Source organism: Ostrinia nubilalis, chromosome 21 (genome assembly GCF_963855985.1).
Source record: "Ostrinia nubilalis chromosome 21, ilOstNubi1.1, whole genome shotgun sequence".
NCBI classification, from domain to species: Eukaryota; Metazoa; Arthropoda; class Insecta; order Lepidoptera; family Crambidae; genus Ostrinia; species Ostrinia nubilalis.
Genome location: NC_087108.1, coordinates 11,980,295 through 11,994,076, shown reverse-complemented (window position 1 = coordinate 11,994,076; position 13,782 = coordinate 11,980,295). Strand labels below are relative to the sequence as shown.

The following is a 13,782-nucleotide window of genomic DNA, read 5'->3' as shown; positions in this document are numbered from 1 at the left end:
ATATTGACGTTGTGAGGGAGACAAAAGGGCGTTCCCAGTAGAAAGGATCAAGCAGCAGGATGTGCGTTGGCTAAGGAACAGCCTGCCTTCACAAGCACCAGCTTCATAATACTCTTGGTGTTATTTTGGACACAAAATGGTGTCTCGCCTGGGAATAGACTGCGTTCCCAGGAGAAAGGATCAAGGGCAGCAACTGCGGCAGCAGGATGTGCGTGTGGGGCTCCAAGGGAGTCACTGTCATGGAGCTCCCGGCGCGGTGGGGCCGCTCGGGCCTGTTCGAGTCGGGCAACTACTCCATCCTGTGCAAGTAAGTGGTCTTTATATCTGGCTAGCTCCGTATCTGGCTAAGGAACAACCTGACTTCATAAAAAAACAGCTTGACATCAGCAACTTAGACTGTTGGATGTTATGTGAGACACAAAAAGGGGTCATCGTGAAGTCTAATCAGCATATTGCAGTTTGTTTACATCTGGATAAGACAGTTAGCTATCCCCCGGGACTGCTCAACCTTCACTGGCTTGTTAGCCCCGTATCTGGCTAAGGAAGAGCTGGACTTCATAAAAGGACAGGTTGACATCAGCAACTTTTAATATTGACGTTGTGAGGGACACAAAAGGGCGTTTCCAGCAGAATGGATCAAGCAGCAGGATGTGCGTTGGTTGAAGAACAACCTGCCTTCACAAGCTCCAGCTTCATATACTCTTGGTGTTATGTGGGACACAAATAGGGTCTAGTTTGGGAACAGCCTCCTTTTATAGTAGAAAGGATCAAGGGCAGCAACTGCGGCAGCAGGATGTGCGTGTGGGGCTCCAAGGGAGTCCCTGTCATGGAGCTCCCGGCGCGGTGGGGCCGCTCGGGCCTGTTCGAGTCGGGCAACTACTCCATCCTGTGCAAGTAAGTGGCTTGTTTCCCTAGGACTACTCAACCCTCACTGGCTTAATAGCCCCGCAATTATCTGGCTAAGGAACAGCCTGACTTCACAGAAGAACTCATGACATCAGCATCTTAGGGCTATATTTCACCGGGACACCATGGCGGCGCAACCAGTCGCCGCTACCAACAAAATGTATGCAGCTTTGCGCAACCAAACGGACACCAGGTGAGTAACTCTCTATAGAGCTGTATACATTTTGTTGGTAGCGGCGTCTGGTTGCGCCGCCATGGTGTCCCGGTAAAATATAGCCCTTAGGCTTTTGATGTTAAGTGGGACACAAAATGGGGTCTAGTTTGGGAACAGCCTCCGTTCACAGTAGAAATGATCAAGGTCAGCAACTGTAGCAGCAGGATGTGCATTGGCTAAGCGGTGGGGCCGCTCGGGCCTGTTCGAGTCGGGCAACTACTCAATCCTGTGCAAGTAAGTGGCTTGTTTATTGTTATATCATCCTGTTAAGCGTCTTACCTTCACCTACTTCCACGGTGGAACGGGTTAATAAGGAATAAAGAACACTAGCAACTTATCCTGTGCAGTTAAGTGGTGGTTTTCAACTTGCTAAGGAACAGCCTGCCTTCATACCGGGTCGACATCAGCAACTTAGACTGTTGAATTTCGTGCGGGATACAGGTAGTGAAGATTGATCAGCGTATCGCAGTTTGCACTGAGCCTTCTCATGACCAGTGTTAGGCGTCAAATGTTTTAAATAATTCCAATAGTCAAACAGATCCGAGTTTTTGAATTTACAGATTCAGTTCCAGGTGCAGTTTAGGACCTAGAAAGTCCTTAAGACTTCCGATTCCATGGTCTTTTTTTTACAAATTGCATCAGACCTTCAAGACTAAAATAGCGTTAAAGATACATAGTGTAGAAATCAAAGGAACCTACGAACAATCAGCCAGCTAGTTAATTAAAGGCGTTATTGTCGCAGACGGACGGCAAACAGATCGCCCTGCGCAAACAGCTGTCTCATAGGAACTGACGTGCAGACATCGATTTACAAGGTACAAATAAGAAGCTGATGGTTTAAAGATTATCTTTATCGCTTCATTTACCTAAATGGAAAGAAAGAAGTCGAAAACCCAATCAATCACAGTTTACAGTCAATAATGATAATCATTAGAACAAATCATTGAAAGTTTAGATCTTTCTTAACGTTTTGAAATAACATAATTTAACGTAGAAGTTAGTTTCTTAAGGGCAGCCAAAAGTTCCAATAAGTAGAGGTAGTCAAAAAGATGATGTATCCCCAATACTTACTCACACTTAATGTGTAAGTAAAAAAAATCTTAAATTCATTAATATCAATTGACGATCGGTCAAAAGAGAGATGCAGGTTATGGCGCGAGAGAGCTGATCTCCCCTGCCCTTTTGTTCCTATGTCCGAAAGTCTCCACCTGGACATGAGCTCCCCTGGCTTACCTGGAAGTCTTTAAATAGACTTCGGACGCAGGTTGGCCGTAGTAAGGACAATCTGGTCAGGTGGGGATTCTTGAATGGCTCAAACATGCGGGTGTGGATTTGTTCCCCAGTCGATGAAGCACATGATGTCGGATGATGAGGATTTAATGAATGCTGCTGACAACGCCACTCTTGTAGCGGAGTTTTGGGGTAACACTGTGTAGTGTAGGTTTGTTGTCGGCACGATAAGAAGAAGAATAATATCAATTGATAAAATTTTCCTATAAGTAAGTACATTAACTATTCAACGCCCTCGTTTTTCTTCCTTACAAGTTCTCGTGTTATAATTAACTAGAAATTTCCTTTACAAATCCCTCGTCATCTTTAGATTAACTTTACTAATTTCGAATGCAAAATCTTCGAGACGTCAAAGTTGGCTGCGAAGTCAAACTAACTGCGGCATTAGCGTATTATCCATAAAACTAATATAAGCCATAAAACGTGAAGACGCTTAATCGTTTATAATGGTACAGTTACACTGGAAGATACGATTCCGATTCGACTGATTAGTCCAGACACATCGCTAGATACAGAGCAATGAAGATTCGGTTCTTCGCTAAGATTGAGTAATGTACCAGTCACAAGCTGTGTGAGAAGTCTATCAAATGCTGGTGAAGGAATCCTGTCAAAAACGTATACCATGTTTGTGACGTCAGCGAAGTGTTCACCCATACGATAGAACAATACTATAAAATTGTAAACTGCGAGAATTTATAGGTCCACAATCAAATATCAAAACGAGACGTAGTAGAATTTGAACTTGAATGCCAATAGATTTTCAATTGTGACTGGTTTCTCCGCAGCATAGACACTGATATTTGATTGTCATTTTTCTCTTACTAACTCCTAGTTTTCTGATCTCTGCTGATTACTACTCATTTCTAGATTTAAGTAGATAGCTGATAGCAGCAATCTATCTTACTCTTATAACAATGTTGTAACGTATGTAGTAACATCCAAATCGTGAGACCACCCCACGACATCCCCACGACTCCAATCCTACCGTATCAGTTCACCTCGCAGACTTATGATAATGGCAGCTAAAGGCTCGGCTCGGCGCGCCGGTTAGTATTAATCCCCACAACTAATATTAGCAATAAACAGCCCCTTTCGGCTAATTATGCTAAGATGTTGGGAGTTGCCGTCTGCACTCGGATCACAGTTGCGAGTTGCAGGCTACGTGGACGATCTTGCGAGCCACAGAGTAAAGTTTTGCAGTACAAGATAATAGTAAATCTTTTTTTAAGGTTTCCAGTTCGAGAATTAAAAATATTATCTACGTTCATCGTTTCAGCCAATGACGTCCACGGCTGGACAAAAGCCACCCAAAAGATTTCCATAACGATCGGTTCTGCGACTAGGTGACCGACGATCTGGTAAAGTTCGCGGAAAGTACCCGGATGAAAATAGTTTGCTAAGGTAATTAAAATATCATCGATGTAAGCATTATCATACATAATTACCATAAAATTAACAAGCTCTCATTATTAGTGGAAAATACCCATTCATAATTATTTCCACACTTCTAATTGCGAGAGTACTGTACGAGATAAATAATGATTTGATTAAATTAGGAGTTCTAAATGACTACTAAAAATTAAAAGGATCTACTAAATGCATATTTTACAAACAGTTATCCTTTGAAAGCATCCGCGCTCGATATTTATTGAATTATAATATACTTAATTAGACAAGTACTTCTACGAGATACGTTTATCTTACAAGCCAAGACTTTTTTCAACTTTGTACTTTGAAACTAAAATTTTAATCTTCGCAAATCTCTCCGCTTACCGGGATTGTTCGGACTTTTTACAGGATCCAACTTTGCGGGAACGAGTTTGCGAAGATCATTAATGATGTTGTAAGGTCGATGTTTATTTGCAGCTCTCACCTTGCAAAAGCTTGGGTATCTTCTGATATTTTGCCTATTTGTTCAGAATTCTTGGAAGAAGGAACATACTCAGAAAATCTGCCGGTGATTATGTATTGTTGAATGTTAAAACTGATTAGATTTATTAATGGCTAATCACTATGATTACATAAGCTACTCGTGTAGAGTCTCAAACGCAGGGAACCGTTAATTCTATCCCAATTTTGAAATTAAAATAAGTAATCCCTATTTTATGCCTCTTGTAGGCCTAGGATGCGCGCCACGATAAACTTTTATTGCGGCATTTTATCGACTTTACGCGATAAGCCCCATACGTTTGTCATCTAAAATCGTTGACAAGAGTTAATCATGCCGCACATCCTAGCCCGGCTGGTAACTATTCCTGTCAAAAACTGTTATACTTATCCGTATTTAATCATCCATCGTTTTATTTTCAATTCCCCAATCTATCGGCGGATACAATAAAAACTGAAACAAAGTCCAATTTAATCAACAAGACACAGTTTAAGACATTACTCACGGTTCCCACACCACCACCATCGGTACAAGCCAATCTGAATGCACAAATCCAAAAACATTATCCCACCCCCGAAGCCCGTCTGGATGCGGGCAAATCTTCGAATTAATTTTACTGCGGAAATATGCAAATTCGGAGATATAGCCGCCTAATAACATGTACAAAAGAGTGGTGACTCGAGAGCGAAAACTGTAGAGTATGCGCGTGTTGACGTTGGCAATGTTTTCTGCCTAAGGAGAACGAGCCTCTCGGAAGACAATGATTTTTTATTTCAACTATAGGCAGCGAATTGTCCATCAGAATCGCACCTCACGGTGCTATCTTGGGTTGTAATTAACGTGCGTAGTAGTAGATGCCCATTCAATACATATTTTGTAGACGAAATAGTGAATACCTGGAATAGATATATGGCGGTAAAGCTATGTATCTAAACATACTTTGTTTAAACTTTCCTAAATCATGAAATTACGTTTTACAAAAAATTTAAAATTATGCAACACATAAATTAATAACATCATAAATTCATCATAGATTCTTACTCAAATTCATTGCCTTGAAAGTCAGTCAGTTAAGTGAAACGTGAGATTGTAATTTCTCCCAGTATTCATGTATTTACTTTTCCTAAACTTTATTCAAAGAAACCCAAGCTACTTTTAAATGATCTTATTAACTTTCAAACAACAGCCTAGTCTGCGAAGATTGCAATCTAGACCATAATCTTTGACTTAATCGTTACCTCCGGCTAACATTATAGCCACTTCGAGGAGCTTAATAGGTAACGAAATTTACCGTGATAGTAGAAAATACATGCTTGGTGCCCTGCCTTGGATTTATCAGAAGACACCAGGTGTTTGGTCTCATAAGGTACCCTTATTCATATTAAAATTTTCATCGCCATAAATTAATCAAACGGTGCTACTTCTATGTAAAATATTAAACGTATAAGAACTCTTTCTTTCGTTTGTTTGTGCATGACTGATCTTTTAACCAAAGATTCCAGAAACCAAATATCCATCATGTTATTTGTTTTCACTATCACTCGTTAAAGAAATCATATTCTTTCATCAATAGACCCTCTATTAAACTTCAAAATGAAGTTATAATGGCATCAAAAACTACACCCATAAAATCATCTCGTCAAAACCGATCCGAACAAAGTTGGTATGAGCAATTTGTGCTAGCCACAAGCAAACATAAAGGGCGACAGATAGCGATGTACTAGATAATCCTTTGACCGACCGGGACGCAAACCAAATGATCCCGTAAGACTCAATTACTGGGTTACCCTGATTTACCCACCAACGATCCAATTTGTAAACGGTGCCCGATCGGAGAAAACTATCCACGGAATAGCACAGACAAAAATCAACTCTACTCGCAAGACATTCAATTCAATTCCCGTCCCCATTCTGGGAGCATCACGTTCCAAGTCGATATTGCCTAGTCATGCGAGTGATGACCATAGAAAATCGTCTATGTACAATTTGGACCGTAAGAACAGAATCTGATGGTTCAAATTCGGGGGATCATTTGGAGGAATCGGACGCTACGACCTGAACCCCAATTATAGGCCACAAACTATTTTATCTAACACCCGTGTGACAACACTAATCTTATTAGAATCTATTGGAATCGAAAGCCGAGCAGCAGGGTAGGGTGCCCGAGACGTAAATTCTATCATTAGGGGATGCTTTACTTGGTTACAAGGAAAAACATAACTTGGGATCTTCGGCAGTAAAGGAACTTGCGATTTAAGTTGCAAGTCTCATTCCTTTATTACGTGAAGTTCAACTGATGAGTCAAGTTACTGATAATTACGTCTTCTATAATTATAATTTTTAATTACAATTTTTAATTACAAAATTACCGTGGTTTGTATTTTTGTCGCTAAAAATCATATCAATCAAAATAACACTGACTATGAAAGTGTAAGTTCCATTTGATTTTATTTTGAATAGCTGTTCTAAAGATAGTATTGGCCTACCCCTTCCACGTCTGACCACCGCCGAAAAGAATTTGAATCAAAAGGAATAAGTAGTTGCGTTGGAATGTTAATAGTATTTTGACCAATTTAAGGTATTTATTGGACTCGAATAAGAATCATAAATTCAACCAGGAGCATCCTTTTTCACAATTTATCATTTAATTCGGATAAACTTTTTTCCTTTCTTTAAATTCCATTTTTGTCAATTTCAACCTCCCTTACTGTCTCGACTTGATTAAATCCGTATTAGTCACTAACCACACGTGTGTCTTATAATCCCGGGCCCCGGGTTTTAAGACGTTTCCGGGAGCGCTCAATCCCGATCGAGATTGATTCGTCGGGATACGGGACGCGTGGTGCGGGTTCGAATCCCAATTTGGCGGTTAATCCACAACGGGCTGACGCCTCCGGGGACCCCTCAGATGGATGGGTGGGTGCTGTTAAGACGAAAGTTGCGGTTTTTGATTGGATACGTTGGTTTTAAGGATATTTGATCGTATTGTGGCAATTGTGTGATGTCCATTATAATAAATGTATCTTTCTTTCTTTCTTTGTTTCTTACTTTCTTTCTTTCTTTCTTTCAATTGTGTTGTATTTTTGTTAATTTATTTGAAAAATCTTGAGTTTCTTACTAATAGTGAGAGCATACTTAGAAACTGTTCCACTGAATCATGTGCTGTTGCATAAACAGCGGTTGCGTAACGAAGATGTCTCCATCATCCTATATTTGACAACCATTAAATGCGTGTTCAAAAATTGTCCTTCTCATTTCTTCCTAGGCCTTAGTACGCGATTTCTTATACAGCTTGCATTAAAAAGAAAAGAATAGAAATACTTTATATTATTATTGATTCGGCCCAAAAGTATCTCTAACCATACTACCTAAGTACGAGTACGTCTACTACTTTTACTCTATCATGAAGCAAACAAAATCCTCCCAATTACAATATTTGGGTCCAAACGTCTTGATCAAAGACCGCAAACACGGATATCCAAACTGCCGTGTTTGCCGGACATCGGTCGTCAGTGTAAACACGGTGGACCAACAAGGGGCGCACTATCTTGCAGCTTGTTGCGTCATTGTTACATTAGTAGTAGTGGTCTCTACTTAATCTGCATTTAAGTTTATGATTGCAATATACTATGTGTTTGTAAGGACGGTTCCCGCAGAAGTACATCTGCTTGTTCTATTATGTTCTGGCTATTGGACAAATTGTGAATTACCTACATACAATTTGTTAATTTCTCATGTAAGTGACTTACATACATGTTGATCTCACTCGATTATTGTTTAAACTATGCAAGATATTTTAAAACTGATTAGTGATCCTGAAAGCACTTCACAAACTCCATCCAACGATATGAATAATAGATTACAGAATAAACTGGATCTATCCGAAAATTGATGTTTCCAGCTTCCATACATTTAGTACAGTTACACAATACCTCACAGTCACTCTAGAAGAGAGATAGAAAGAATATCGATCTCATTATGAAAACAAAGAATTTATAAGAACTAATTCTCTACATGACTTCTCGAATATTATATGCATTTATTGGAAATTCGCAATATTATAAAAATCTCAAACAGTGAAGCTGTTAACTGTCCTAGTTAAAAACGGTCTCCAAATATTAACCTATTGTAAATATTGTAATATCTACCAAATGAACTTTGTCTGCCGAAAAACGTATGAAACATTCCTCGTGAAATAACAAAAAACCTATTCCACGACACCGCCATCAAACAGCATACTAATGTTAATACATTCCACCGAGGATTCTTCTCACGGCCACGCTTAAGCATCGTAATCGTCCCCATTGAGTCCGCACCGCACAGATTTGCGGGTAGATTTCACAAGAATCCCTTTTTTATCCCTCACCTTGCTACCCTCCCCTTAGCCGGACTACGTATCGATGCCAAATTGGGGTGCTCCTTACAAGGGTTAAGGATTCCGAACATCTTGTAAGGGGCAATTTTATTGAATGTTGATTTTTTTCAGCTTTGTCATTGAACCCTTTTGGGAAGATTTCAATCGGTAAAGGTTCAAAGCCAAAAAGGCAAAGATTGAGTGGACTTTTTATTGCCAAAGAAGTTGTGCTTTTGATGTTGATGGTTTAAGACAAGTGGAATCTTAGAATACCGTTTGATTACTTCGCCTATTATGTGACTTAATTAGGTTGTTCTTTCTTATTGGTCATCCGAGTTGATTCACGTCCCAAATATTGCCGTACCACTACGCTACGCTTGCAAATGTTTTCAGTAATTAAGAATACAGCAACAAAACCAACCTTGGTCAGCCAAAGTCATGTAACTTTGTTTTCAAAGCACCAAACGGATAGGTATCATTTATCACGGCCCATACAAATTAAACTACGCCGCACACTAAACCGGGCAAAACGAAAAACCGAAATAAACCGGAGACAAAACTCCACCAATAACGCACGGGAGTTAGTTCTGTTAAGCAATTAACGGGCCGCAATCCGCCGGTTTAATTCCGAAGCAGCCTGCAATAAACGAAACACGACCGTGGCCATCCACCGAAAGGGAATGTGATGAAAAAGGCACGATGTCCACACACACTTGAGAAGAACCAACGGAATTACCGGCGGCGGTCGCGGTCCGCCCGCGTAATATCATTCCATGCGAGTCTTGAAAACGAAATTAAATTTTGCATGAAATGAAACAAAATACAAAGAAAGTGGGCTTACAAAGGCAAACTGGCGCCCAACGCGGTGTTGGCGCCCAACATGGTGGCCGCTGAGGTTAGTTACACCGACTTATCGCTCCACGGGCCGAGTATAATTTGTTTCTAATCATATTAAGGTTTTATTCACCGCTTCTTTGTGGCGTCCGTCTGCTAGTGTGAGATTTAATATAATTACCTTTTTTGCTTAGGCTGTCGTTGTTTACAGAGCCTTTGCAAATTGGAAGTTAAACAAATTTTGACGTTACTTTATTGTATTAGTTTTTCATCTTAAGGCTTGGTATTTCTGCTAAAGTAGGTATTTCGCGCTGTCAAAATCTGCGCGCGCAATACTTCGCCGAAGACAGCGCGCCAAAGAGCTCTCGCGGCTACACAGTATAGAAATACGCTGTTTAGAAATACGCAGTTGGTTAGGTTAGGTTGACTTCCTTCCGTTCAAGCGTCACACTCACAGCACTTTTTAATACAAATCATATCCAAGTGATACAAATAAAAACAACTTTCAAAATTTTTGGGAATATATTTTAGAATCGAATAAATATAGAATATAACTGCCAAAGTAAACACGGTTCAAAGAGGCGTGGCGTCACCCGACCTTCCGGAAGTTCCGCGCCGGCTAAAAGAATTTCAAGATTACGTCACCCGACCTATCGGTAGATCCTCGGGAGCTTGAGCGATTGGAAAAACATTTTATGATCAGTTACTCGTAGTAGCGATTATTTAGAGCTTGGATAATAAATTATAGTTGTTGCAATTCACAAAGCTTTGCATGTGGTTAATTACATCAATCAGTACACGCATCAATTTTGTTCAGTCTTTTTGTTTATTAATAAATAAAAATATCATACTAAATAAAATTGCATACATATTTGTTTGTATTAGTCTGAGTGTTTTCTTTCCATAATTTATGTATAACGTTTGTACGGGGCTCTGTATCGAAAATCACTATGAGCAATAAGCATCACACACGGTTACCTGGAGTGCACTACCGCAGCAAAAAGCTTGCCATCTTAAATGAACGGTATAATATCGAGGTTTCGTCAGTACAGTTGCGAACAAAGGTGTTTGTGTAGTGTAGTTGAGTTGAGAGGTCAGATTATTGAAATAATAAAACGAACATTTTATTTTTTAAATACATTTTAAAAATAATTTACATTACAGATAACAATGAGAGGATGACATTGCAAGGTGGTGCCAGTCCAGTCTTAAATCCGTTGATATATGCTGCATCTGCCATGTTTTTAGCTAAAAGATTCTTCTATCTTGCAGTTTAGACTTTTATTACACCTTGCACACCTTGGTCAAAACCACTTTTAACTGATTTTTGCAGTCAAACTGGTTTTGACCGATTATGAGGTGGTCCCTGTCCCTGACAAGACAGAAATTTGGTAAAATGGTCCCTCATGACTTAAAGGTTAAGAACCACTGCTCTAGAGACTCAAAACTACAAGGATACACATGAACTCCAGTTTTAAATTCGTTGATATCTGCTGCATCTGCCATGTTTTTGGCTATAATATTCTTCTATCTTACGGCTTAGACCTTTAGCTACAGACCTTAGACAGTATTTTTGTGAAAATTCTTACGCATGGTGGAGGAAGGGACGCTCTAGACACTCAAGTCTACAAGGAGTCACATGAACTCCAGTTTTAAATCCGTTGACATCTGCTGCATCTGCCATCTTTTTGGCTAGAAGATTCTTCTATCTTGCAGCTTAGACCTTTAGCTACAGACCTTAGACAGTATTTTTGTGAAAATTCTTACGCATGGTGGAGGAAGGGACGCTCTAGAGACTCAAGTCTACAAGGAGTCATATGAACTTCAGTTTTAAATCCGTTGACATCTGCTGCATCTGCCATCTTTTTGGCTAGAAGATTCTTCTATCTTACAGCTTAGACCTTTAGCTACAGACCTTAGACAGTATTTTTTATTATTTATTTGTGTCAGTGTGCTCTTCTAAAGAGTGTAAGACGATTGTATGTAGGTACTATTAAAATGTAATTTTAACTCATTGGTTTTGTCTCATATTTGAGGAATGTACTATGTATCATGAGTAGAGTCTTCGTTTAAAAGGATGCGAACGATTTAAATTTCAATAGGTAGACAAAATTGATAATTTTTAATTATCAAAAATTTAAGCTTTCTCCAGTAACACTGATATTATTATACTGTGACTCATCAAAGTCATCATTGTCAAAAATATTGACAAATCGCGAACTGTCACGGCCAAAAAACTGACACGCGTCCGTCCTCCGTAAGCGCCACCGCGCGACTGATTGAGATTGTCCAAGCCGTCATGGACGATTTTTTCCACATTTTTTAACATAGTAACTAAATAAGACGCATTAAAAAAATTTCATCCGTTAAAAGCCCTCAAGTTATTTCTGAACTTTAGTTTAGTAAAAGATTTAGAATCTCAAATCGCTTATTTTAAAAATAAAACCATAAATAGAAAACGAATAGAGGTAACTTTGGGAATTTATTCTATCGAGTCAACTTCATCAAATCGTGTTTCCATCCGTTAATAGCCCTAGAAAATATCCTCAACTATGCCCAATAAAAATCTTAGCCTTTAATTTTACTGTTTAGTACCTCAAAAATGAAAAATGAAAACCTCATTTTCGCCATTTTCTCTGCTACCCGGCCTTAATTATGAATTCAAATTATGCTTTGATGCTGTGTTTGTATTCTATTGAAAATTATTTTTTGAATCGTCTAATTAGTTCAGGAACGTGGGCAAACTTCGTTTTGTACAGTAATTGTAATAAAAAATAAATTCACTTACGTCATTTGCGAAAACGTCTGTAGATTTGAATTCCTAAATAGAGATTTTTATCAAAACGCAAGCAACGTCCATTCCTTTAATATAAAATTCTGTATTTGAACATGAAGAATTCCGCTTCAAACTACGCGAACAAAAATGCTTCACAATTCGTTGCCTATGCAACTTTTATCTCGAAAGGGTATGTAACACGTTTGCAATATTCATCTGAATAATTGTAATAAGCAGATTTTGCGAGATGCTTAGAAAGCCCGAACAGCCAGGGCCGTATTAATATTATCACATATCCGGACCGACCAGAGCTCACTGGAAGAATTTTTAATGCTATGCTTTAATTATTTTGCCGTCGGCGAGGGCCGGACTTAGTTCCATTGACATTAGAGAATTCATTTTTGCTCGCGTCCGCGCCTACTGCGTAAATTATTAAGTCGGTTGCCGAAAAGTGGAAATTTCTGAGATCGCTGTGTTTCGAGTGACGTATTTATGAGTGTGCGGATTTCGTAGGGTCATATGTACATAATGAAGGCAGGTAATTAACGGGCCGTGTTCAATTAATAATGGAGCGGTGAGGTTAGTGTTTGGTCATTTTGTGACTGCCAGAATTTTGATACATAATTTCCAATATAATTGTTCATGTTCATGCTATTTTAATTTAATCGACCCCATCATCGTTATTCTTCAATTAGTATTGAAATTCCTTTCATCCAAGTCTCATAGTTTCAAGTTCTTCAAGTCTATTTTCTCTAAACGTGGTGTGTCCTTGGATCGGGTATTGTTTAAACTATAGTTTAAAGGTAACTCTACAATAAATTGTTATATTCCTTTAATTAGCTGACATTTATTTTCATCGAAGTTTTTAGACCACACTTATTACTTAGAATTCAGGGTTTCACAAATGGACCAGACATGTATGTGCCTAGCGCTTGGATTTAACTGTGACCAAAAGCATAAACCGCCACAAGACACGTGCCCGTTCCTTGCTAGGAACAAATAGGGGTGCCGGTAAAACCGCAACGTCACGGTGTCGTGTGCAAGCCTCGGTGGACGCAACGCGTTGCAAGATTTCAAAACTGAAACGGGGCTACAATTCAGACCCATATGGCAATTGTACCTTAATGTAGAGACGTTGAATCCAAAGAAATTTCAAATACCCATCACCAAAATTAAACCCATAGAACCCCAAGAAAATTTGCAAGTGACACATCTTCTGGACCAGCTTGAGACCTCTTGGTTTGCTGACTTTTTTTCAAATGTTAGTCGGTTAAAGCACAAAATTATATAGAGATTATAGCACTGTCTTTATTTGGCAAGATTCCGATGTTCATGTTTTCATGTCTATTATAAATTAACTTGCTACCTATCAATCAATATAATCATGCAAAACGCCTAACGAAGTAGCGCTGCTTGTCGGCGCTATCAAAGCGGTCGGCGCAGATCAAACGGCGCACATAGGTAGATTTCAATGATTTAGGCGGCCAAAAATATTTTTTGCTTGAAATTAGTTATAAGTA

The 13,782-nt window shown here is 39.2% G+C and overlaps 1 protein-coding gene across 1 annotated transcript in view; it reads left to right on the top strand.

The window, feature by feature from the left end:
- The first annotated feature begins 206 nt into the window (after window positions 1-206).
- The window catches only part of LOC135082499 (nucleoporin 88-like), a 45,319-nt gene continuing 31,743 nt past the window's right edge, over window positions 207-13,782 (top strand). The window contains exons 1-2 of the mRNA XM_063977296.1: window positions 207-307; window positions 778-894. Coding sequence (XP_063833366.1) covers window positions 207-307; window positions 778-894 — 218 coding nt within the window. The remainder of the gene's footprint in view (window positions 308-777; window positions 895-13,782) is intronic.